The 25780-nt window shown below is 50.1% G+C and overlaps 1 protein-coding gene across 2 annotated transcripts in view; it reads left to right on the top strand.

Annotated features, from left to right (window-relative positions):
* The window catches only part of Txnrd2 (thioredoxin reductase 2), a 52084-nt gene extending 35701 nt beyond the window's left edge, over window positions 1-16383 (top strand). For both annotated transcript variants that reach the window (XM_057765103.1, XM_057765104.1), the window contains exons 12-18: window positions 7286-7422; window positions 9834-9929; window positions 10451-10543; window positions 12241-12312; window positions 12765-12862; window positions 15074-15280; window positions 16158-16383. In XM_057765103.1, coding sequence (XP_057621086.1) covers window positions 7286-7422; window positions 9834-9929; window positions 10451-10543; window positions 12241-12312; window positions 12765-12862; window positions 15074-15197 — 620 coding nt within the window. In that variant the 3' untranslated portion in view covers window positions 15198-15280; window positions 16158-16383. The remainder of the gene's footprint in view (window positions 1-7285; window positions 7423-9833; window positions 9930-10450; window positions 10544-12240; window positions 12313-12764; window positions 12863-15073; window positions 15281-16157) is intronic.
* Window positions 16384-25780: the final 9397 nt, after the last annotated feature.

The following is a 25780-nucleotide window of genomic DNA, read 5'->3' as shown; positions in this document are numbered from 1 at the left end:
TGGAAGGCAGGCAGGAGGATCAATTCAAGATCATCCTCAGCAGCACGGTGAGTTGGAGACTAGCATGGTTTACATGAAACCCTGCCTACAGAAAGAACCCATGAACACAGATAATAAGGTGAAGAGCGATTTAAAAACAAAACAGCCTAAATGGAACAGGCAAGCAATAGGCCAGGCTCAGGACATTTGAGTAGCACCGGGGGCTTCATGGGACCGTTGCCTAGGCTTTCCACACAGGCCTTTGTGGACCTTATACTGTCTCAAGGCCACAGCATGCATTTCTCTGTCCTACTCTGTGCCACCTGGTGTGGCTGTAGCAGTTTGGATCACAGCCCCTCGTCCACCCTCCCTGTTCCTGCTGGCACTTAAATCTCACCTCATTTCACGGATTGTCCTTCCCTGGTGGGAACATGTGCTGTAGGCAGGCATGAAATTGGAGGGCATGCTTGTTTAGCTAGCGTGGATCATAGAGGCGCAGGGTGCTGCTTGTGGCCTTCCACCTACATAGCCCTGTATCCAGCGAGTAGGTGGTAATGACTGATGGCTGCCTTATCATTCAGTTGGCCTGCTGCCCTCTCTAGCCACTTCTTGGGGAAGGGTCAACTCTCCAGGAGGGTGTGTGTGTGTTGGGGGCATGGTGTGGAGGTGACAGCCAGAGGTCCTCAGCACACATGCTCTGGGCCTATGCCAGAGAAAAGGGAGAGCACATCTGAACATGGTTTGCATGCCTTCACTGTAGGAGAGATGACAGGGCACATGTGAAGCTCGTGTAAGGCAAGAGAGGCAACAGGCAGAGTCAGGGATCAGCAGTTTGTGAAAGAAATGCTTTAGTAAGAAGGAGGCAGGAAACAGTTTTACTAGTCGTCAGAGAAGTGCAAATTAACACAACAGGAAAGGTGCTGCACCAAGGCCAAAGTGTTAAAACTGCTGGAGTTTAGGCAGTAGAGCCCCAGGAGCCCCGAATGTCTCCCCGTGCAGGAGCATGTTGCCCTGCTGCACTTGTTCCAGAGCTGAGGCTGTGGGATGACACCACAGAAACTGAACTAACTGGCTCTGGGCGCAGCAGCTTCTGGAGAGGCGCCGAGCACAGTACACAGGGACAAACGTGGCCGTCCTCCAGCATAGCCTGAACACGACTTTTGTGTTTGCTGAGGACATTGCTCGGCATATTGACTCGTACCTTGCTTCTCACTGTGTGAGTGTGTCACTGACCATGGAGTGCCTAGAGCCACCTGTTTAGGAGGATGACCCCTGGGCTACCACCTCACACCTGTTTTCTACTTTCCCTGGGTTCGAGACCTGAGCTCAGGAGGTCCTACAGCTCTGATGGTGCCAGGAGGGAGACTGGACCCAGCTCTGATCCCAAGGGAGAGAGCAGAGATGAGGGAGTTGTGAGGCTGTGTCTGAGACATCCCCCCCCCCCCCCCCGTGGTCTGTATCCTGGCTGCACGGTTTGTCTCAGTTTCAGAGAATAATCCCGCAATAGAGGATGTCTGGGGGAAAGACGGCCTCTCTGGCTCTGGGTCCACATCATGCTGATAACTGCTCTCTAGGCCTCTGTGTAGCCATGGCTGCCTGTCTTGGTCCTTCCCGCCTTCCTCTCCTATCCCTTCCAGAGCAGTAACAAATCACTTGCCACACACTAGCCAAGTTCTTTGCCACACTGTTTGCTCCTCCTCTATCCAACCAGTGGGGCATTTGTTCCTTACACTGCAGACTTGGCTCACATGCTTCTGTACTTCCCAAATGTATATATACAACATGTACTAGAAATCTTGGCTTTGCAATAGACCATGACGGGTACTTAGTTCCTCCCCTGCCTTCTCTCCTGGTACTACTTTCAAATGTATGCATTGTGATTCTGAACCAGCCTTCCCGGGAGATTATCCCAGTGCTAAAAAAAACTCCTAAGGCACAGTGGCTTCAAGACTATTGTAATGCTGCAGCAATACACATGGAAATAAGCCTGTTTAGAAGTGCAGACCTGCTGTGTTGCAGTTGTCTGTAGCACTCAGTGTAGTGAGTGCTGTATGCTGTAGTAGCCTAGCAACAAAAGGCTACGTGTGTGGACCACACAGGTCTACCTGGAAGGTAGGCTAGAGCATCTAGGTTTGCGTAAGAATACTCTATCTTCACACAATGTCAAACTACTCAGTGACACATTTATCAGAATGTATCTTTGTCTTCAGCATCATTTTATTGTATCTTTATTTCCATAAGGACCTTGGTATAGGACTTACTTGCATCTGCAAGATCAGTAGTTAACCATAGTTACCACAAGGAACACAAAGAGATGCTCTGGGCCTCACAGGATCAGGTAGGCATACATGTGGGAGAGATCATGAACATGGTGTGTCCTGAATAGAGCAGGCTGCCAGTTTTTCCCTTGGCTACTCCAGTTCCAGCACAAGTTACCAGGAGGCAGTGAGTACAGCAAGCTGGAACTCAGCAGCTGGAGAAGACCCCCAAGGATTGAGCCATGGGCCCCTAACCTACAGAGCCTTTGCCTCCTCTCATGTGCTCCAGCCCTACCCATAGGGCGCAGCTCCTTCCTCTGATGTGGCCTTCTGCTGCCCGAGTCTAGGCTGATCCCCGTGGTGCCTGCCTGCCCACTCCTGGTTCCTGTGGTTGCATAGTGCCAAGAGGCTGGAGCCAGGACCAAGCCAACTATAGCAGCCAGGCTTAGCTGAGTCTCAGTGTTTTGACTTCCCCATCCACCATAACAGCTGGAGACTTAAAGCTTCATCTGCCAGATGTTTAGGTGGGCGCCACCCACTTCCTGGACATTGCACACTAAAGTCTAGTTTGTCCCAGATACCAAGAACTGTGGGAACTATGCCTTTGATGCCAGATCACCTCTGTCACTGGGGAATTGTCTGGAGCTCCTGAGCAGCATAAGCGTCCTGGCTTTGGGGGACATCCACCCTCTCAGGGACCACTGTCATCTGGATTCAAGGCAAAGGGGACCTCCCCTGACAGCTGAGCCATGATAAATCTCATATGCTACCCTCCCCGAAGGCCCAGAACTGTATGGAATGTGAGGGGACAGACACACTGACACCAAGAGACTATCCTGTCCCATCCCTGCTCTTGGCTGTGCACCCAAAACTAAAGCTGAGAGTGAGCATGGTGCAGCTCACACTGTCTGAAAGCCCATCACCTCTCAGCTCTGTGCAGTTTGCTGGACAGCTACAGGGGATGTGCCAAGGGGGCAAGCTGAGGCCTGTGGTCCGGGGACTACCAGCCTGCGTATTCAGCACCATCACTGGCTGCCTGGTGGGGGTCACAGGCCTATTCTGAGAATCTGGGCAGAACGTGAATTCGCTCGCTCTCGCTGTTGGCTCCAGTCAGTGGCTACTTACACAGCTGCCGGCTATCCTGGTGAGACACAGGTCCTTGTCTGTCCATGCAGATCATCTGTTGGTGGGAGGCGACTCTCAGCCTGTCTGGAGGAGGCATCCAGGGTGGGCAGAGAGGGGCAAGCACTTCACAGGAGTCCCAGGCATCTGGGGAAGTGGAAGAGTGTCCACCCAGTAAAGAACCATGTGAAGAAGTGCCAGCCAGCTAGCTCATATGTGGCCCACATGGACCAGGAGATACCCCACAATTTACACAGATAGGCCAGAGCCACTTCCCTGAGGTCACCCTGACGAGTGGTGTCTTCCCCTTGAGATCTGCTGCCTTTCTGCACAGCACAACCTGCAGGATTCCGGTCATGCTTGGATGCTTCCTTGCAGCTCTATGGAGCCTGGGCCCCTGGGTAGGAAGTGTCAGAGAGCCCAGGCTAAAACCAGGGCCACTCAGGGCTCTTTGTGCTTCAAGTCCTTTTTTTGTGGTCAAGAACTTCATGTTTTAGAAAAGGGAAGAAACCATGACTTTCCAGTATAAATTTGACATTTCACCCAAGTGTTGGTGGCGCACGCCTTTAATCCCAGCAGTCAGGAAGCAAAGACAGGCAGATCTCTGTGAGTTCAAGGCCAGTCTGGTCTACAGAGCTAGTTTCAGGACAGGCTCCAAAGATATATAGAGAAACACTGTCTTGAAAAACCAAAAACAAGCAAGTGAGTTTGATATTTCAGGGTATTCACAGTCCTTGGATGGCACACAGATATCTTTGTAACTTCCACATTAAGATAGAATCCACACCATGGAAACATGAGCTTCTCTGTCTCTTCAGAATCGTTGGCCTGTGCAACTGTAGGTTCCCACAGCTCTGGAGTCACTGAGGGTAGATATGTTTTTCTTAGTACTGTTAATGAAACCTTGTGCATGTGGGGTAAGTGTTCTGCTGCTGTTTGTCTGTTGCTGTTTTTGAGACAGTCTTCTGTAGCGCAGGATGGCCCCAAACATTCTGTATAGCCAAGGATGTCCTTGACTTCTGGTCCCCTTCCTTCATACTCCCATCCCTGTGCTGGGATTATAAGCATGTGTAAACATTTGATTTATGGTGCTAGAATTGAACCCAGGACTTCATACTTGTTCTACAGGCAGTCTGCCAATTGAGCAAAAATACCCAACCCAAAATATTTTGTTGTTGCACTGTACTGAGCACATACACACTGTATTTTCTTGTTCCCCTAGTGGCAGCATAGCCTCACCTACCAGTGACATTGAGTTAGATCTCAGGAGTCATCTAGAGACAGGCTAAGTGCACAGAGGACGGGGCAGGCTGTGCGTGAACTCTGCTGTGTTCTGTATGAACACGGCATCAGGTTTGGGAAGGGGTCCTGGAAGTGTCCCCTGAGGATGCTGAGAGGGCCGCCATGGTCCTGTCATCTGCTCTCTTATAGTCTTCATTCTCTTACAGGTTAATTTGTTTAAATTTGTTTGTGGTTTTTAGAATTTTTCCTGTGTTAATATCTCTTTTGAATGTATAAACTTTGTATAAGCATCAAAAAAAACTCAGAAAAGCAAAGTGTCAAAGGATGTGTTTAGACAAGTATTTTTACCTCTGTCGCACTGTCGTCTTCTTGTTCTTTTGTTTGTTTTACCTGAGACAGGATCTACAGTGAGCTCTGGCTGGCCTGGAACCCTTTCTACAGCCTTGACTGGCTTGGAGCTTTCAGTGATCCTCCTGTCTCATCTGCCTGAGTACTGTGGTGGCACGCGTGTGTCACTGCATCTGCTCTCTCTCCTTTCTATAGGACACTGCTCTCAGTCTTTTCATTCATTTCTTTGGTACACGTGTATGCCTGCACATGTGTGTGAATGCACCCTGTCTTTACAAGGGGGACACTAACTCTGCACTGGAGACTTTTATATCTGTCCTGTCTTTAAGGCCCCTGAGGTGGCGTCAGGAGTTCCTCTTGTCATCGGCATCAGGGCTGCTTGTGCTGAAATCAAACACATACATCAAGGGCCTATGACAAGTGTGGTGGTTGGTCTCTATGAAACCTGTGCATCATCTTGTCTGGGTCCCTTTTATAGATGGGTACACTGAAGTTCACAAGAAAAAGACTGGTCTTTCTGCACAGAAAGACTGGTGAACAGGCAGCACCTTGGGAAGAAGCTGTCCTGCCAGCATCTAGAGAAGAAAGGGGCCAGAGAGTACTTTAAGAAGTCCTTGAAGAGGGGCAAGGTTAAGGTGGTCAGGACCTGGGAGGCTGTGGCCAGGAAGGAACTGGTGCCCAGGCTAGCCCCTCAGTCATCAGTGCCTCACCCACATTGGTAGCCTTTCCATCTTCATTCATGAGGGGCTGTCTCTTGGGTTACCCCCAGAGCCTAAGTTGTCTCAGTGTTGGCTGTAGGAGCAACCCTCCTCTGCACTGTTGTACATGAAATACTATGTAGCCTTGTCTCACTAAATCCAGAGCAGTTGAGGCTAGGGAAGCTCATAGTGGTAAGCTTGCCAGACATGTGTGAGACCCTGGCTTCCATCCAGCACTGCAAAACAGACAAAACAAGACCAGCAAACAAAAGAGCGAAAGAGTAGGTGTTGTGGAAAGGTGGGTCTGTGCATGTAGACAAAAGACAATCAAAGGGACAGGTGACCCAGGTTAGTTGGGACCCATTGGATGTTGGTGACCACTGTCGGCCCTGCCACCTGGGCCTGTGTGGCCCTGCATGCAGCCTCCATGTAAAGAGGCCATACCTAGGCAGGGGCCCTGAGCATGAGCTGGAACACAGCTCTGAGGTCTGACTTCACCTCACTCTATTCAGTAAGCCATTAGGTGTCCCTTAGAAGAGGCCCAGGAAGGAGCTGTGTCATGGAGTCAGGCAAACCAGGCCTGGTGTGGGGTCAACACAGCAAAGAAAAGACAGACAGATGTCTGTAGCACCATTCCCCTCCAAGAGAGGCTGGTTTCTCCTGATTCTGAAACCAGAGCCATCCTGGTTCGGGGGCAGGGATGTGGAAGATTCTAGAGTTTGGCCCCCACAAACTAATTGTCAAGCTACAGTTGTGTCAGAAGGTGTCTGATCCTTACCCATGTTTCAGAGCAGCACCTGAGAGAGACACCATCTTCAGCAGATGGTACCCACAGATACTAAAGTGTTCTGCATGGCACAAGGTTTTGTGGGTACCTACAGGGTTAGTAGTTGTCATAATTACCAAATGACATTGATAGACATCCCCTCTTTGAGCCAGAGGCTGTTAGAGTCCCCTCAGTTCCTAGTCCTCTGCAGTCAGGCTTTTGAGTTTCTAAGTGGCCATTCTGAGAAATTGTTTTTGTTTGTTCATTTGTTTTGTTATTGTTATTTTGTTATTCATTTTGTCTTTTGGAGACTGTCTTGTGTGGTTGTCTAGACAGCTTTATACTTCTGTACTCATGACATCTTGCCTCAGCCTTTCAAAGTAGCTGGGATCCTAGGTCAGCCATAGAACCCAGCTCTGAGATGTTTGCCAGATCATTTATTGATTCACTGATCTATATATTGTACAGAAACTCAACCCTGGGCCTGGTATCTTCTTGGTCTGCTGCTGAGCTATATTCTCAATCTTGTTCTAGAAACAGGTTTTCTCTATGTAGTCCTGGCTATCCTAGAACTCACTCTGTAGACCAAGCCAGCCTCAAACTCACAGAGATTCACCTGCCTCTGCACGCCCCCTCCAGTGCTGTAATCAAAGGCTTGCACCTCCATGCCCAATCAGCTCTATTTTTTATTTATTTATTTATCTATTTTAGATAGAGTGGCTGGCCCTAAACATGTTACCCACCTGCCCAGCCTTTCAAGAGCTAGGATTTCATGTGTGTGCCACTACATCTGGTTGAAATATTTTCAATAAAAGGAACCCACGTCAAAATTGCTAACCTAAATCTTTCAGCTTTCTCTATTTTTCCTTAAGGGCGAGTTCCGGAAACCAGAAATCTGAATCTGGAGAAGGCTGGTGTGAATATCAACCCTGAGAATCAGAAGATTGTTGTGGATGCCCAGGATGCCACTTCCGTCCCCCACATCTTTGCCATTGGAGACGTTGCTGAGGTATGCTCTACATCTCGCCAACCACTGCCACCAGAAACTGCTATATCTCTGCTCCCCCATTTCAGATGGATCTTGAGGTGAACATGATGGAAGCTCTGTTGTCCACAGGAAAGAGTTCAGGCAGGGCTATACTCCTCAGTACCTTCTAGGAGGTTACTTCCTGCCTCCTCTCTGCTGGGCCTAGGTGTCCTGGGTCTCAGCTCTGTCCCATCATCACCGTAGTCTCCTTCAGGTACTCTGTGCTCTCCTTTGTCTTACAGATTGTCCTTTGTCAGACTTGGGTCAGTATGTTACACACAAACCCATTTCCAAATACACTCACATTATAAGTAGGTATGATTTTTTTTTTTTTTTTTTGGTGAGGGGGCACTGTTCAACCCTTCCCAGTGTGTTACTGCTCCCATACATGACTGTCGCATCACTAGTTTCCAAGAGCACTAGGGACGCTGCAAGAGCATGCCCTATGGAGGGACCTTGTAGGAGATGTAAGCAGTGAACTGCTCCAGCTGTCGGGATGCTCAGTGCCACTGTTGTAGAGAGACAGTGGGCTGGGTAACTGAAGGTTCTGGTTGGGAGCAGAGCAGGCTAGGCAAGGGCACCTGGATCTATGCCTTCAGGAGTGTGAAGATGGATACCCTACCTTGGCTCCTTTTGGAACTCACTTTGGGAGATGTAGAAAGGAACCCAGGGGAAGCTGGAGCTAGTGTGTCTAGTAGGTCCCAAGCCTGCTGGGTCTGCATAGTTCCTGAGTCTTTAGTGTACCAGAGGGGTCCCCTACCACTGTGAAAATGATCAGATGAGCCTAGTGGCCACCATAGAAGGTACCCTTAGGCCCTGTGACTGAAGTTCAGGTATGTGACTCTCCCAGAGGGCCAGACTCCCACTTCTGCCAGGGACAAGGCCTCGTAGATGGCAGTTCCAAGGAGGACTGCATGAAAAGCTCCATGGGGCTTGCTGTCTAGTCCTCTTCTTCTTGGTCATTTTGCCATCTACATGCACACACACCACACACGCACACACATGCACACAGACAGACAGACAGACAGACACATACACACACGTTTGTTTTATATGCCTGGATGTATATCTGTGCACCACATGTGTGCCTGGTGCACATGGAAACCAGAAGAGCCTTCATATCCAGGCATCCTATCCAATTCCATATTCCTAGAACTAAAGTTACAGTTGTTAGCTGTCACATGGGTGCTGAAACGCAGGTCCTCTGGAAGAGCAACCGGTGCTCTTAACCACTGAGCTCTCCCTCCAGCCCTTCACGTTACTATCTAAATGAAGCTCCAACCACAAACCTGGGTGGTGTGGTTGCTTGACTCTGCCTGTGGTTGGTTTGGAGCTTCTAGTCTCTGGCTGTCGGCTTCAACTTTGTCTTGTGAGCACTACATCCTGTGACAGCACCTGTGTTCACACAGAAGAGCACCGTGTGTGTCTCTGCACCCTAGGGCCCAGTGTTGTGTTGCCACCAGCGTGTGGCACACAAAGGCCTTCTTTCTTTTAAAAATTCACGACATGTTTAAAAGGTCATTGCAAGCAATGCAGGTAATCCGACTGCAGTCAGGTCAGGCCCACGGCTACAAAGAGCCCCAGGGTGAAGTAGTGGTGGTGTATAATGTGCTATGCTGTGTTGTGTGGGGCTGTTTCCTGGGCTCCTCAGGCCTGATGGAATGCACAGGCTGGAAGCCGACTTTATCTCTGTAGATCTTCACTCATTTTCGGAATGCCAAACAGCATCTGTATTTCCTGCTACAGAGGTGATTGGCAGTGAGGGCCTGGGCTGCTGCAAGCAGGAACACCCGAGGCAAGGTGTGCCCCGAGACAGAGGTGTCTCCTGTGGAATGACACTGATTTGGGATTTGTCATGGACCGTGACATGCATGTCAAGCTGTGTGTCAGGAGCACGTGATGTGCTTGGGGCCATATGTACTAGACCCTGAGTCATTGGAAACCATGGCAAGGTCTCTTTTGAGCTCTGTCATGAGACCAGCACTCTGAGAGCATTGGTGTGACGAGTTCAGAGAAAAGCCTGTGCAAGTGAGAGTAGCGGGGCTATGCCCGGCAGCTCACTTCCTCTTCTAGAGAAAGTGATGATAACGTGGGCATGCCCCTGCAGTGGAATGGAGGGAAGGCAGCAGTAATAAGTAAACCCACAGGGGCCCTGGGATTGTCAGGATTGTCAGTGTGGGAAATTCAGCCTTGCATGCTGCAGATGTCCAGATCGTCACAGTTTGTAGCAGTGTCCACACCCTCATAGGTCATGTCTGTATCCTTGTTGCTCATGTCTACATCCTCAAAGCTTGGGGCACAGTACTGGGAGTCTTGAGCAGGAAGGCAATGGGTGGTGGTGTAGCATCTGTACACTCTGCCTGGAACATAGTCCTGTTGTGTTCTTCCCTCAGGGGCGGCCTGAGCTGACACCCACAGCTATCAAAGCAGGAAAGCTGCTGGCTCAGAGGCTCTTTGGGAAATCCTCAGCCTTAATGGATTACAGCAACGTGAGTTTCTTTAGGACCCAAATCCAACCTGGGAAAGGCTTGGCGCTGAAGGGTTCATTTGCACCATGTGCCTGCATGTGTGCGGGGTATGTATGCACACATGTATGTGTACGTGCATGAGTATGTACACGCGTATGTGCATGGGTATATAGGTACATGTGAGCGTGTGCACATATGAGCAGGAGGACACAGTCCTTGGGGGCCATATGAACCAGATCCCTAGTCATTGGGAACTATGGGCAGGATCTCCTGAGCTCTGTCATGGGACCAGCACATCAATGTGACGGGTTCAGTGCCAGTGACGGTATTGGGGCTCTGCCCGGTAGCTCGTTCCCTCTTCTGGAGAAAGGGGTGTATGTGGTTTGGCTCCTGGTCCAGGCCAGGAACAATGAGTGGCCACCTGCTGTGCTCGTGTGTGGCTGGGTCCCTGGCCTCAGATTACTACTCATGTGTCACTGAGAGGATACAATTTCAATTTGGGGGACCCTAGAGGCCTATCTGATTCCAGACCTACTTTCCAGGTTCCCACAACTGTCTTTACGCCACTGGAGTATGGCTGTGTGGGGTTGTCTGAGGAGGAGGCCGTGGCTCTCCATGGCCAGGAGCATGTAGAGGTAGGAGACCTACCAACAAGAGGGCCTGGATGGCCTCTCGCCACAGAGCTCCATGATGAGGTGGAGGTCTGGGAAACAGGGGCTACTTCCTGGGGCTGCTCCTGGCAGAACACAATATGGAGCCTCCACAGGACAGGAGTGTTGGGCAGCTCCAGAAACAAGGGGAGTCAGAAGCCTTTGGCAGTTTCAGTGTGTACTAGAAGCACTGTTGAGGTTCCTAGCCTCTAGCCCCGCCCCTAACTATGCCGTATGTACTAGACGCACTGTTGAGGTTCCTAGCCTCCAGCCCCGCCCCTAACTATGCTGTATATACTAGACGCATTGTTGAGGTTCCTAGCATTCCCACCAGAACCTCAGCATGCAGATAGCTTCTCAGTCCAGTGCTGCTCTACAGGGTACTCCCTACCTCTTAGTGGGAGGAGCCTCCCTTGACCTGAATGGCTCCCCCAAGGTGTTCTCTGACCTGCTGTCTACTCAATCCTATCTTCTTGCCCAGGCTAGCCCACGCCTACCCACCTGCACCTCCACCTTTCTGGGACTCTCATGAGGTTTCCAGTGGATAAGACACTCACATTCCCAGCCCAAATTCTCTCCTCTTCCCAAGTTTGTCTAGAGACTACAGGCCCAGTGGTCCTGACTGGAACCTTCATCCTAAGCAAAAGGGTTTCCATTGGGCCGGAGCACTTTTGGGAGTCTGCAGTGGCAGCAGGCTGTGGCCCCTGGGTGCTTTCAGAGTAGACTGAGGTATCTGGAGGCTCTGAAAGTTGCCAGGTAGTGGAAGCTGGAGGACTTTGGTGTAGGTCTTTCTGTAGCAGCAGCTTGCAGGCTGAGAGGCCCGGGTCACTAGGCTATGGCGTCTGCCCGCTCCATGTACCCGGGCCCCTCCATCATGGAGACAGGCCTGACAAGCCTGCCCTCCCAGCACTTTATTTGCTATTTTTGTTAGATTCATCATAAGTACACTGGGACATGTGTTCATAGCATTTATAATGCTTTATGTTTCATGATGTTGAATGGCCAAACATTCTTGTTTGTTTTTTTTCCAGTTCTGTCTTGCTTAGAACAATATTCTCTGAAGCCCTATTAATTAATAATGGCTGTGTAGCACATGTGGGGCCCTGCTCATTTTTTATATGGCTACAGCTCTGAACACACTGTCAAGTCCTTCATGGGTGCTGAAAGCCCTTGTTCCACAGCTCCAGTGAAGCTGGGGCCTGCCCTGCCCCTCCACAACCCTGCACCAACCCCTCCTTTTAGCTGAAGTTTAGGCCAAGTCAGCACCAGGGTGTCTTAGGGAGGCCAGGCAGTCATCAGAAGTCTCCCTGTTCAGTCTGCTTTGGTCTTGAGGAGGCCTGGATCTACCTCTTGGGGATGCCCGAGTACCATGCTCAAACCCTGACCTCTGTGTTGTATCATGGCTCAGCAGCCTGATGTCTGCTCCCCTGCTGTAGTTCAGCGGGGAGTCTTAGATCCGGGTAGGAGAGCCTCTGTCTGCAGACTCCATGGCAATGGGTGCAGGCTGCCTGAACATAGGAGGACATACTCTCTACAACCAGCATGGTGTTTCCACACCTTGAGTGTCTGAGTCCCTGAGAATCCTGCCTTCCCAGTACTTTTTTGTTGTTGTTGTTGATCCAATACTATAGGACTGCCTTGGATATGGTCACTGATTCAGGTGCCGGTGTCTTGTCACCCAGGTTTACCATGCATATTATAAGCCCCTGGAGTTCACTGTGACAGATCGAGATGCATCACAGTGCTACATAAAGGTGAGTGTGCTTAGGCCAGCAGTAGGGTGCACTGGGACTAGAAGGGAAAGCTAGTGACCGCGGGGAGTGCTCTGATGTCTACAGGGCAGAAAGCGAATATTAGCCCTTTTCCCATGTGACAGAGTACCTGCAAAAGCAACTTAAGGAAGGGTTTATTTTGTCTCACAGTAAAAGGAATGGCTTGTGTTTGAGTCAGGAAGCAGAGATGGACACTGGTACTCAGCTCACAGTCTCTTTTTTATGCAGTCTGGACCCCAGCCCATGGAATGGTGCTGTCCATAGTTATAATTAACCCAATGTAGAAACTTCCTCATGGAGTTTGTAAAATTGGCAGTAATACTAACTACCACAAATGGAAACCTCTGAGGGTTGTGGAGATAGGACATAGCAAGTTCCTATGGCTGAGTGGATTCCCTGTGGCTAAGTGACGTCAAAATCGCTACGGCTTTCAGATGGTGTGCTCGAGAGAGCCCCCACAGCTGGTGCTGGGCCTGCACTTTCTTGGCCCCAACGCTGGAGAAGTCACTCAAGGATTTGCTCTGGGGATCAAGTAAGTAATTTGGCATCCTGGCATTTTGTGCTGTAGCCACTTCCCTGCCTGCACAGCTCTGTTTGTTGCTTTCACAGTAGCAGAAGCTGCTGTGTTCACATTTCTGGGGGAGGGGTTTGTACACGTCTGCAGTGGGTATTCTTCAGACTGCCCCAGGCATGGTGGTCACAGCAGGAGAGGGACTTTGTCTAGCCAAAGGTCCTAAGCAGGGATGGTTGCAGCCCTGGAGCATGGCCAAAATGAATGAGGCTGAGCCCTCACTCCCCGATCCTCCTGCTGTTCACTTTTGTTTCTATTTCCTGTGAACTCTCTGTTGTTGTTATTGTTGTTTTGTCTGTTCCCCTCTCCCTGAGGATTTTCTGTGTAGCCCTGGCTGTCCTATAACTGGCCCTGGAGACCAATTGGTCCCAAACTCAGAGATCTGCCTCCTAAGTGCTGGGATTAAAGGTGTGTTCCACCACTGTCAGGACAAATTGTTTCTTTGTATTTCTGTGGTTTGTGCTATGATTATTTAGCTACAAGAGCTCTTTGCATATTAAAGAAATCAATATTATAAAGATGTTTAAAAGACCACCATTTAAAAGACGTTCAGAAGCCGGGCAGTGGTGTTGCACACCTTTAATCCCAGCACTTGGGAGTCAGAGGCAGGCGAATCTATGTGAGTTCAAGGCAAGGCCAGCCTGGTCTACAATAGCTAGTTCCAGGACAGGCTCCAAAGCTACAGAGAAAAACCAAAAAAAAAAAAAAGACGTTCAGAAATTCTTCCCAAAACTGAATTGTTGGGCAATGAATCTGCATTCAGAACAGTAAGTGTGTGTGTGTGGGGGGGGGTACTGGAAAGATGGCTCAGATGTTAAGAGCACTGGCTACTCTTCTAGAGGTTCTGAGTTCAATTCCCAGCAAACACATGGTGGCTCACAACCATCTATAATGAGATCTGGTGCCCTCTTCTGGCATGCAGGCATACATGCAGACAGAACACTGTATACATAAATAAACAAATCTTTAAAAAAAAAAAACAAAAAACCAAAAGCCCAGTGAATGGGAATGCACTGTGGGACAGCCCTATCTCATTAATCCTAGGGCCCTCCCTGGCCAGGCTGATGTGGATGCCCTGTTTACCATCCTCCATGGTAGACACTGCCCACATGCTCTCCAGCAGGATGCTCAGAATGCTCATGGGTCCTACCTGGACTGGACTGCATGTGATGACTCTGCTGCAGATCTCCTAAAGACCACGGCTACATATTCCAAGGACACAAGCTTGTCTGGGACCTATGGTTCATGCTTGGGTGAACCTTAGCACCAGCCATTGCTGACACATTTGTAGGCCAGCTGGGCCTATGGCTTGCTGTAGTATGGTAGGCGTGGCTCTGGCCCACACCTGTCTCATGCACACAACCCTTCAACATGTTGGTCCTATTTCTCTGCTGGAATTTCCTCTCTGTTCACCCTTGTCCCTAGACCTCCTACCCCCAAGACCCAACTCTTGGCCACACTCAGGTACTCCCCAGCCCTCTGGGGACCCAGATGTCCACACACCCTCCTCCTACCCACCTTTCTCTATGCCTTCTCACTTCTGCATCCTCCAGAGTTCTATCTCCAGTATCGTGAATCCATTACATGCCACATGCATACACACGTGGAGACACACAAAACAAAACAAACTCATGCAGCTGTAGCCCAGGACTCAGCACACAGCCACACTGAGCAGCTCTTTCCCAGTCCTCTCAAGCCCTGGAGTTTGACCTTCGGCAGCTAGGCTGGCGCACCTGGGTGGAGGCCAGGATAATCACCTCCCTTCATGCACTTACTCTGGGTAGGCAGAGTTCCCTGCCTTGTGTTTGGATGCCATGCATGCGTATGGAAATGTGTGAGCAGAAGAGCTGAGTAGGTGGCTGCAGTCAAAAGTGGCTGGGGTGGGCGACTCTTGCCACACCTTGACAGCGGTAGAGCAGCCTCGAGGAAAGGGCAGTTAGGACAGAGAGAGGACAGAGCAAGTCAGGGGAAGGTTGGCTAGGAGAGCCTGAGGTGGGTAGCAATGTGGCAATGTGGGTAGTGGGTGTTTGCTGGAGGCAGTGGGCAGTCCAGCATAGGCACAGCTGACTTGGTAAGGAAATTACAGGCCTTCTATGGCCTTTCCAAGGTCAGAGTGATGTGGACAGACCTCCCCATACTGACCACTTACCATCCCCCTCTCGATGTATGCAGATGTGGGGCGTCATATGCACAGGTGATGCAGACAGTGGGGATCCATCCCACCTGCTCCGAGGAGGTGGTGAAGCTGCACATCACCAAGCGCTCAGGCCTGGAGCCCACTGTGACTGGATGCTGAGGTTAAGCCACCATCCCTGCCAGGCTGAGGGCACACACTATGCCATGTGCCCAGTACAAGGCTCCTCGGACACCTGGGTCCAGGTGAGCAGGCTTGAGAAGAGCATTTGTGGCTAGAGTCTTGGGAACTGCCATGACAGGCATGATACCTGGTAAAACACGTGCAGGGGCTTCCCACAGGCTAGACTCTCACAGCATCTCCTGGGCAGTGTCAAGTGCTGTTCCCTGTGTGCCGTTTGTTCCTGCGGTGAGCACAGTGCCGGCTCATTTCCCTCCTGCCCAGAAGATGGAGATACTGCCTTGTACACGGCTGACTGACCGCCACCCATGGCTCTGCTGTAGCTCTGTAGAACCAGGCTGGCCTCCTGCCCCTGCCGTGTCACCTCTCAGTCTGACAGCGCTCTCCAGAAGCCCGAGTCCTTGAGTCTGCATGCTACAGCCCATCCTGGGATGTCTGTCTTGGCTGTCACCCCTTCTTGTTCTGGGCCCTTGGAAACTGTTCTCCTCACTGAAGTTTAGGGGGAGGCTGTAGAAAGAGTTCTTTCCCGCTCAGGATGTCCCCTGTCTGGTCTGAGAGACCTAGCAGGAGCTTTCAATACATCCAGTGGGTGGCGAGTCTGGCTGGGGGCCTTGTCTGGGCATTCTGACACCAGCTCCACCACAGCTTCCCAGCGCCACGGCTGCATTTGACAGAGAGCCCTCTAAGGAAGCTCTTACCAGACGACTATACCTTCTGTTTTTCTTTTCTTTTTTTCATTAAGAGCCCAGTATACATTTTGATCAAAGTATTTTTTGGTAGAAACTGCAGTATTCTCTCTAATAAACCAATCTGGGCAGGGTCGGGGGTGGAGAGCTCTCTTTAGGGTTTTTTTTTCCAAACCATCTCTCAAGGATCTCCTGTGGTTTGGGGTGACATGGCTAGGCCAGTGTGAGGCTTGTTGACCCCACCTGTTATTGGCAGGACTGGAAGGCTTTGCCGCCTCCTCAGAGGTCCCAGAAGATGTGGATAGAGCACCGTGTCTGAGTAAATGGCCGTGTGTCCTGCAGGGATGATGCCACACCTAACACCCTCTGGCCAGCCTTCCCACACTCCAACGTCAGGTGATGACGGCCTGCGCAGAAACCCCACGTGGGCTGCTCAGGTTTGAGACCCTGCATTTCTGGAGCACCAATAAAGAGGTTGTTTTTCTAAAGCATGTCCGCTTGTAGTGTCCCCAGAATTGCCCAATGTCACATGGTAGTAGCTTCCAATCAGGATCTGCTGCCACCAGAACCATAATACACAGAGCCACAGTGTCTTAGATCTAGAGTTCCCAGCAGCCATTGGGAGGAACAACCCTGACCTGACCCTTCTGGTCCCTCTCCACCATCCTCAGCCTCCCTTCAGCTACTGGCTCAGGTCTCAAGACATCATTCTAGAGATCCCTCCTGGACTTTCTGCTAAGGTCACCCCTAAGGTCTCTGTGTACATAGCTCCAGCTGTCATCAAAGGTCAGGAACAGGAGGAAAGGGTTTGTCAGGGTTGTTTGAGGTTTCCTGTCTGAACTGAACATTGTTCACCTCCTTACTTTCTACTGTGGCCCGAGTCAGCTTGTGGACTGGTTTTGGCTAATCCTCCACATTGAAGCTTGATGGGCCAGGGAGCACCTGTCAATCACTGCAGGGAGAGACAGCCCTGACAGGGAGGGGCAGAGCCCTGCTTTATGCAAGGCTTTAGCAGAGGCTAATCTCATGTCTTCCTTAAGAAAACATCACTTAGCCTGGCCCCGGGAGCCTTGGATGGGACCCTGCTTGTCAGCCAACAAAGGAATGTGTTTGCACCTTAATGGGCCTACCTGGAGCCTGACTCAAAGTGGAAGTGTGCAGGGTGCTCTCAGACGCCCAATTAAGATGCCAAGTGCTGGGCTGGCCCCGCCCTCCTGACAAGTGCAGGGCCAGATCAGCCATGTCCTATTTAATGCACCACTGGTGGCACGCCCCAGCCTGCCAGGATCCTGGGGCGTGGTTGGGGGGCGGGGTGCTCCTCTAGCTTGAGGTTTTGTCTGCCTTGGAGGCAGAGAGGTCAGCTAACACCTGCTGCCTCAGGCTAGTGGGTTGGGAAGCCTCTGGGGCCTGACCAGGTACATCCCTTGGGACCACTGAGGGAAGGTTCTGGGCCTCTATGTCTTAGCAGAGTACTGGGCTGCCTTTGTGGTCTCCTGAACCTGTCCGTGGACCCCATAGCTAGGCCAGTGTGTGCAGCTGCACTAGCTGGCCCCAAAGGTAGGGCCTACTTTTATACCTTCTTCCCAGAGTAGAATTTGCATCAGGGTACTTGCCTCTGAAGTCTTTGTCTTAGTTTGTGCCAGTCTCTAGGAGGGTCCAGATATCCAGAGATCTGTGTTCTATGTGTCTTCAGGTCTTAGCTCCCTTTGTACTCCTAGAAAACGCAAACATGAGTCTGGCCAACTAACAAGCAGTGAGTGTTGCAAAGAACAGATCTCCACAGGGATGCTCTACCACCCAAGCTACTTTTGGTGCTGGCCAGTGTAATTCCCCACATTGGCCTAGCTATGGGGCCCAGGGGCAGGTTCAGGAGACCTCATAGGCCGCCCAGTGCTCTGGTGAGACCTGACTCCAGAGCACTCAGTCGGCTGTGGAGCCATGGGGCAGAGTGCACAGACCAGAAGCAGGCAGTCTCCATGGGGCGGTGTGCACAGACCAGAAGCAGGCAGTCCCAATGAGGTGGTGTACACAGACCCGTGACTACCACTCACTACATACCCAGGGCTACTCTGCCCTGTGCTGAAGGTAGGGCCAGTGCTAAGGAGCAGGACCTATGGGTGAGCTGCATCAGCAGTGGAATTTATCCTGTGTAGCTGCAGAATCACTGCAGGGCCAGTCCCCTCTCTGGACCAGAAAATGCAACAGGGCTAGAATGCCCCAGGGCCAAGTGCTCACCAACCCAGGGCCAGGTGCTCCCCTGGGCCGCCTCTTCTCTGCCTTTGCATGTTTTTATGATGCAATGAAAATATGTTTTTAATTCCTCAGATTGTTCCATGTAACCTGCAATTACCCCCGGCAATACTTTACACACCTCTACTTGTGGCTTTGGATTGCGCAAGGACATGGGAAGGAAAGGAGTTGGTAGGAGTTCCCTCCCTGCCTGCCTATCCTGGGGAGTAGAATGGAGTGCCCATCTCCTAGCACCTTACCCTCTCCCTCACTGTCCCCACTTGATGCTGTCCTGAGATTCCTGTGCAGCAGGCACAGAGAAGGGTGACAGGTGCTTATGAGGGCCAGACTGAGGGTACAGTAGTGGAGGACAGAGCCCAGCAAGGCTCCGAGAGGGTTCTGAGGCAAACAGCAGAGGATATAGAAGGAGCTATCTGTCTTAGAGTAGCAGAGTGGCTGAGACTGTAGCATACACCCCCATTCTGCATATCACAGAGCCCTCTGGGACCTTACCTCTGCTCAGCTGGCAGCAGGGGCCAGTCCCTACTGTGCTCTGCTGACAGTGGAGGTTGTCTCTCCTGGCTGGGCACCCTTGCCAGCCCGTAGACTTGCCTGTGAGAAACAGCAGTGTCTGCCCGAGGCCTCAACCGTGGGCTTGTGCCTGAGATCCACATTTTTGTTCTTTGCTACCTTGGCATATGACTAAATTTCACAGGTAGCCACCTCAGCAGTGGTGTCCAAACAGAACCCAGGAGCTGCCACCAGTGAATGTGACCCTGGCCCCAGTGTGATGCAGAAACCCCCAGCCTAGCACTCACAGACTACATTGTTTTCTGGCCCAGGCTCAGGCTGCACTGCTGTGGGCTGCTCCTCTTGTGCTTCCTGAGCTAGGCAAAAGCACAAATAAAGAGATGGAGCCACACACTTGTGCCTTGCTCTCATAGTGGAAGGCAACAGGAGGCACTGTAGATCCGACCCTGCTTGTCCCTCAGCCAGGTGAGGGTCTTATTGGTCTGGCTTCTTCCCGGTGAGATGGGACACTCCCTAGCATTTGCAGACGCCTCTATCCTGCCATAGCCATGCCATAGGTTGCTCAGAGCCCTCCCAGACGGGGTAGAGAAAAAAGGAGTTTCCCAGAGAGGCTTGCCCAACCATGACCCAAGATACTCAGGCTGTGAGATAACTGGACAGAAGGTTCTTCACCACAGGGTGCCAAGAGGCCTCTAGGGAACTGGGAGATAGCACTGAGACGTGGGCTGATAGAGGGACGTTTTGAGCCACAAGCCATCAGGTTCTTATGTGGCTACTCTTTGGGTCTTATTTGTAGCCCACATCCTAACCCTAGCACATGTGACTGGGGTCATGACTCCTGCTTCCAGAACCCATGGTGGCAGGGTGAAGTTTTGCCAGTGACTGAAGACAGTAACGGGCATGAGTTTCCATTGGTGCCACACACAGATCCTCAGGAAGGAAACTGCAGTCACACTCACCTGTACACCCAGGAGCTGAAGGTGTTCCCCTGCACCTCTCTTTGCGGTGTCATGTCACACACATCCCTGCTATTGCCCACCTGGTGTAGCCCGGTTCACCAAAGATCCAATATTGGTGCTGTCCAGTCTGGATGGGAAGCAGTTCTGGGAAGAGGAGGAACAGAAGGAACATTTAATGGTGACCTTGTGACCTTGATGGTGAGCCAGCCAGGGCCATGGCTGCGTACCCATGATCAGCTGCTGGCCCTCACTTTCCTGCAGAGTCACCCTGAACATTCCTGCTGCTGGGACCTGACTTCTGCTATCTCCCCTTACTGTCCCCTACCCCTTAAGCTCTCCAAGAACTCTCATGTTTCTGGTCCTGCCACCAAAAGGTTTGGGGAGCCCTGCATGTTCTGGTCCACAGCCAAGCACCTGTGGCTCAAAGGCAGTGAGGAGACCCTCACATCTCCCAGGGGCCTAGCAAAGCAACTTAGATCTGAGCCCGCCTAATCTCAGCCCTGCTGTGGTTTATGATACTCAGGTTACCCTAATCCTGAAACCCAAGCTGGGGTCCCAGGAGCCGTCCCAGTGCCATCTGAGGAGCACATGCGGCCTTCCCAGTAGGCAGTAAGAGGGCTCCCTCCACAGGCCTTCTGTGTTCAGAGCTGGTCTTCACCAGGGTTAGAGCAGGGGGCTAGGCACTCAGGTTGGATCCGATCCAGATAGGCCCAAGGAGTCACTGAAGACACCAGACTCAGTGACTGGCAGGGTGAGGCCTCATCTCAGGGAAGAAACTCAAAACCAGGAGCAAAGGCAACAGGGATGGGCCAGGCAGACCCTGTCCAATCCCCTCTAAGATTTCGTGGGACAGCGATTGGGCCCGGTAGTTCCATAAAATTAAATTTTTTCTCTCCCAATAAAATTGGGTATTTGGGGCTTAAAACTGATGATCAAATAACACCAAATGCTTGGGAATAAAGTGGGACCATAAACAAGATATAGTGTGACCTTGTTACATAGCAACTGGGGGTTGATCGCCAGATGGGCACAGCTCCCTGCCCCAGTTGCAGCCCCTGACCCCAGGGCTTTGCACCCAGTGCGGGCCTGATACACACCCTGGCACGGGGCAGGCGCACCCTGCTGTCTCTTTTGCTCTACTCTTGTTGGGAAGACACACTGGCCAGGCATGAGGAGAGCACCTGTGTCTCCAGCATCCTCATGTAACTCCCCTACATGCAGATACAGTTAGCGCCTGCCCCACAAGCATCAAGCTGTGCAGTGGCGTGTCCGTATAAAAGCTGTCTGCGTATGGGTTTTCTCCTGGTAGTTTTTATGGGGGCCCTACTTGATGAGTGAGGAAAGCAATTCCCAGCTCTCCCAGGAGTCTCTGAGCTGAGGTGGCAAAGCCAGGATTCAGGCATGTCTGCCCTACTGCCCTCCCCTCGGAGGCCTCGGTACCAGGTCCCAGCCTGAGGGAGAGGGTGGATGGGAGGCAAGGCCTTCAGAAGGCTTGAATGGCTCATTGTTCTGCCTGTGGTGTCTGGAATTGGGCCGACCCATTATAATAATAAAGTTCTAGCTCTCAGCCTGTGGCTGGGTTTCCATAGCTTGGGGAGTATTTAATTTTCAAAGTCTCCGGGAGGGAAGCTGTGTATCAACGGAGTTGTTCCCATCAGCCCATTCTTTGCAAGGCCAAGTCTCCTATCCCGTGCCTTCATTCTCTCAGAAGCTGCTGTACCTGTCAGCTCCCCAGTGCCCAGGCATGCCAGGGCGGGCCTCCATACTAGGAGATCCAGACACAAAGTGAGCGAGACTTGCCGTTACCAGCTCAGACAGGCTCTCACTCCACCCCACCCACTTGGCCAAAGGCTGCTGAGAGGACCAGATGCCTGATGCCACAGGAGGCCATATGGATTGAAGTGTTCCTCTGCCGTGGACATTCTCCTCAGCACACCCATGGGCAGCTGCTGGCCCTCATTTTTGGCAGAACCACCCTGAGCATTCTTGCAGCCGGGACCTGGCCTGTCTAGCTTTTCTTTTTTGCTTTTGAAAAAGTTTTAGTCAGCCTTGCCACTTTGGAACTTTGTATGTTCAAGTCTCTGATCTACAGAGCTCTGCCTGCCTCTGCCTGGAGTGCTGAGCCACTACAGCCGGCCTTTGCCTGCTCTGTCTGCCTGTTCTACATGGTTGTCACAGGCCAGAAGTGGGCCTTGGCCTCTATCTTGGTTGGCTTTTACCTCCTCTGACTGGGAAGTGTTTGGTGTAGGGTCTCCCTCCTGCATGTTTTCCCAGATACCCTACAAAGTGAGGCACCTGCTCAGGACTCCTACAGAATGCTCATCCTGTTATCGCAAACGGTGTTTTTCTCTCTTATCCAAAAATGCCATCTTTTTTTTTTTAATGTTTAGGGGAAAAATGAAAAATCAATATGATTTCTGGGAATTGAATTCAGGTCCTTAATCTCTGAGCCATCTCTCCAGCCCCTGGAATTAAAGTTTAAAACAGCTATTATAGCCAGACATGGAGATGCATGCCTGTAATCCCAGTCTCTTGAGCTGAAAGCATGAAGATCAAGAGTTCCAGACCATCCTTGGCTATACAGGAAATTTGAGGACAGCCTGGGTTACATGAGATCTTGCCTCAAAAAATTTTAATTAATTTATTTTTAAAAAAACTATCTTTTCTCATTTTACATACCAGTCCCAGTTCCCATCCCCTCCTCTCCTCCTGCTCCTTTCCCTTCCCTCCAATCCCACCCCCTCAGAGAGAGTAAGGCTTCCCATGGATGGAGAGTCAACAAAGTCAGGACATTGCTTTGAGGCAGGACCAAGGCCCTCCCTATTATACCCAGGCTGAGGAAGGTACCCCTCCAAAAAGAATGGGTTCCAAAAAGCCAGTACAAGCAGTAAGGATAAATCCTGGTCTCACTACCAGTGGCCCCACAGTCTGCCCCAGCCATACAAAAATTTAAAAAGAAAAAGAGAAGCAAAAATTCTTCAGGCTAAATCAAAGGGAAATGATGTGAGACTTGGAATCAGCGTCTTGGTGTTTCTGTTCTGGGGTGCTGTTGGAGGGACTTACAGCTTTAGATATCTGTTCAGATGCAGGTCTGGCAGCATGTGCCCACAGTCCCAGCTACTCAGGAGGCTGAGCTGGGAGGTCCCCTTGAAGTCACAGTTTGGGGTCAGCTTGGACAACTATGGTGGTTTGAATAAGAATATATTCATATATTTGAATGTTTAGTCATCAGGGGAGAGGCATTACTTGAGAAAAATTAGGAGATGTGTCCTTGTTGGAGTAGGAAGTGTATCACCAGGGGTCACTTGGAGGTTTCATAAGCTCAAGCCAGACCCAGTGTCTTTCTCTTCCTGCTGCTTGCTTATCAGGACATAGAATTCTCAGCCACATTTCCAGCTCCATGCCTGCCCACATGCTTCCGCCATGATGAAGCTATGCTTCCTGCCATGATAAAAATGGGACTAAACCTCTAAAACTGTAAGCCAGTCTCAATTAACTGCTTTCTCTTCTAAGAGTTGCTGAGGCTACGGTGCCTTTTCACAGCAATAGAATACTTCCTAAGACAGCAACACAGCCAGACTCCATATCAAGATAAGATAGGAGAAAGCGACATACAGGAGGAGCATATACCCTAAGAAATACCTCTGTTGAGAAGAGAGTTCTATGTGTGGTTACCTAAGCACTTCCAGATGACAGAAATTCAGACTACTTATAGACTACTTCTGGGAGTGAAAATAAAGATGGATAGGAAGCAGGGCTGTGTGTGTAGCTCAGTTGGTACAATGCTTGCCTAGTATCCATGAAACCCTGGGTTTGACCCCCAGCACCTCGTAATACTGGGCATGCTGGCACACAGCTGTTAGCCTCAGCCTTCCAGAGATAGAGATAGGAGGATCGGAAGCCCATCCTTTGCTACACAGAAGTTGAAGCCCAGCCAGTGTTGTATGAACAATTTTTTGTATGTTTTGTTTTGTTTTCCGAGACAGGGTTTCTCTGTAGCTTTGGAGCCTGTCAAACAAGTATTTTTAAACTATGGTACTAATGTGATAGTGCAGCAAGTCCAGGTGCTTGTTGCCAGGTCTGCGGACCTGAGTTCAATCCCTGGGACCTACATGGTAGAAGACGAGAACCAACGCCCATAAATTGTCTTCTGACTTCTACACATGCCCTGTGGGGACTGGAGAGATGGCTCAGCGGTTAAGAGCATTGCCTGCTCTTCCAAAGGTCCTGAGTTCAATTCCCAGCAACCACATGGTGGCTTACACATGCCCTGTGGGGTGTGAGTGTGTACATAATAAATGTAATTTTAAAATGTTAAATTGTTAAATTTCTGAAAAAAATCAAGTGTTGGGTATTTGAAAGATTTTCAACTTCAGTTATGAAATAGAAAACACTATCGCAAAAGGTATTGAATGAAAAAAAGAAGGAAAGGACATGACTTCTCTTGGATATGGTGGAGGAGGAGGTTTATTATAGATAAAAGGGAGAGCATGGCCAGAGGCAGGAACATCTGGGAGAGTCCAGGATGGACATTGCTCTGAGCCAAGTAAAGAGATGGGTAGGGAAAGGGCAAGAAGAGAGAGGTGAACCAAGTGCAGCAACCCAGGAGGCCAAAGGGGCGTCTAAATTATTTAGGGATGAGCCTCTGGGGGAATAGCAACCCAGCCCTGGGCTGAATAGTTGAGGGTAGAGGGCAGAGGTGTGCCAGCAAGTAAGGACTGAGGGACACTGGGAGGTCCTGGAGGCCAGGTCAGCTTTGATACGTTAAATAGCAGCTGAGCCATTCCTCCCAGGGTTTGAGACTTAGAGGTATAGGCACTGGAAGGGTAGTAGAGCACCCACCTCGCACATGTGAACCCTTGGTTCATCCCCAGTGACGTGCACACATGTACACTCACAGTAATGAGCTAATAAAATGAACAAATTTAATTCAACAGATTCAACAGTTTAGATGAAGTGGACATTCCTTAACTTCAGAAGTGGAAAATATAAGGAGTGCTATATATGTATTAAAACTATATTATTGCCAGGCAGTGGTAGCGCATGCCTTTAATCCCAACACTGGGGAGGCAGTGGCAAGCAGATGTCTGTGAGATCAAGGGCAGCCTGGTCTATAAGAGCTAGTTCCAGGACAAGCCCCAAAGCTACAGAGAAACCCTGTCTCGAAAAAACAACAAAAAATATGTTATTTTTCTTAGTTTTATAGCATGACCTTTGTTATAAAACAAAGGGGGGGCACAAAGGTACTTTCTGGGGAGCAGTTTAAATAGACTGGGGGAGTGGTCCTCTGGGGAGGGGCCAAGGTTTGACGGGCATAGGGCTGGGATTTACAACAAACAAAACACACAAAATAGGTAAATCTAATTTTTTAAATTATTTTTATGTATATGTGTGTATCAGTGTGAATGTGTGTGTACCATGTGAATGCAGGAGCCCCTGGAGGCCAGGGCAGGACATCAGACCCTGGAAGGGCTGTCACTGCAGTTAAATTTTAAAAATATATAATGACATTATAAACAAAGTTACAAACCAATACTTGTTTTAGATGTACATGCTAAATTCCTTTAAAATATGAACGTACTGAAGTTAGCAACACATACAAGGAATTTATTATGGCCAAATGGGATTTTTCCCAGGAATCTAAGATGTTTTCTTTTGAACATTCAATTTATGTAGTTTAGTACATTAACCAAATGGAAAAAAAAATTCATAACTACATTACTAGAGAAGGCACATTTGGCTAAATTTATTATACTTTTTTTTTTCTTTTTTGAAAACCACTATCAGGAAAAAGAAAATTCTGAGGCTACAGAGATGACTCAGCAGTTAAGAGCACAGACTAAGGACCCACATGATGACTCACAAAGGTCTGTAACTCTAGTTTCCAGAGATCCCATGCCGTTTGCTGGCCTCTGAGAACAACAGGTACACATGTGGTAAGATAAACACGCAAGACTAAACATTGCATGTAAAATAAAATTCGGTAACAAAAGTTTAAAGAAAGAAAACTTCAGACTAGCACAGAGGTGGGATGAGTGACAGTAGCTGATGTCACACTTAGTCATTTCTGCTTTAAGATAGGAACGAGTCAAAGGTGTCCACCACCACTACTTTCCTTGTGTCACTGAAGTTCCCGAGCACTTCCAGGGGGCAATAGTAA

Source organism: Chionomys nivalis, chromosome 3, assembly GCF_950005125.1.
Source record: "Chionomys nivalis chromosome 3, mChiNiv1.1, whole genome shotgun sequence".
Classification (NCBI taxonomy): domain Eukaryota; kingdom Metazoa; phylum Chordata; class Mammalia; order Rodentia; family Cricetidae; genus Chionomys; species Chionomys nivalis.
Note: the sequence above shows the minus strand (reverse complement) of the source record. Positions and strands in the feature narration are given on the sequence as shown.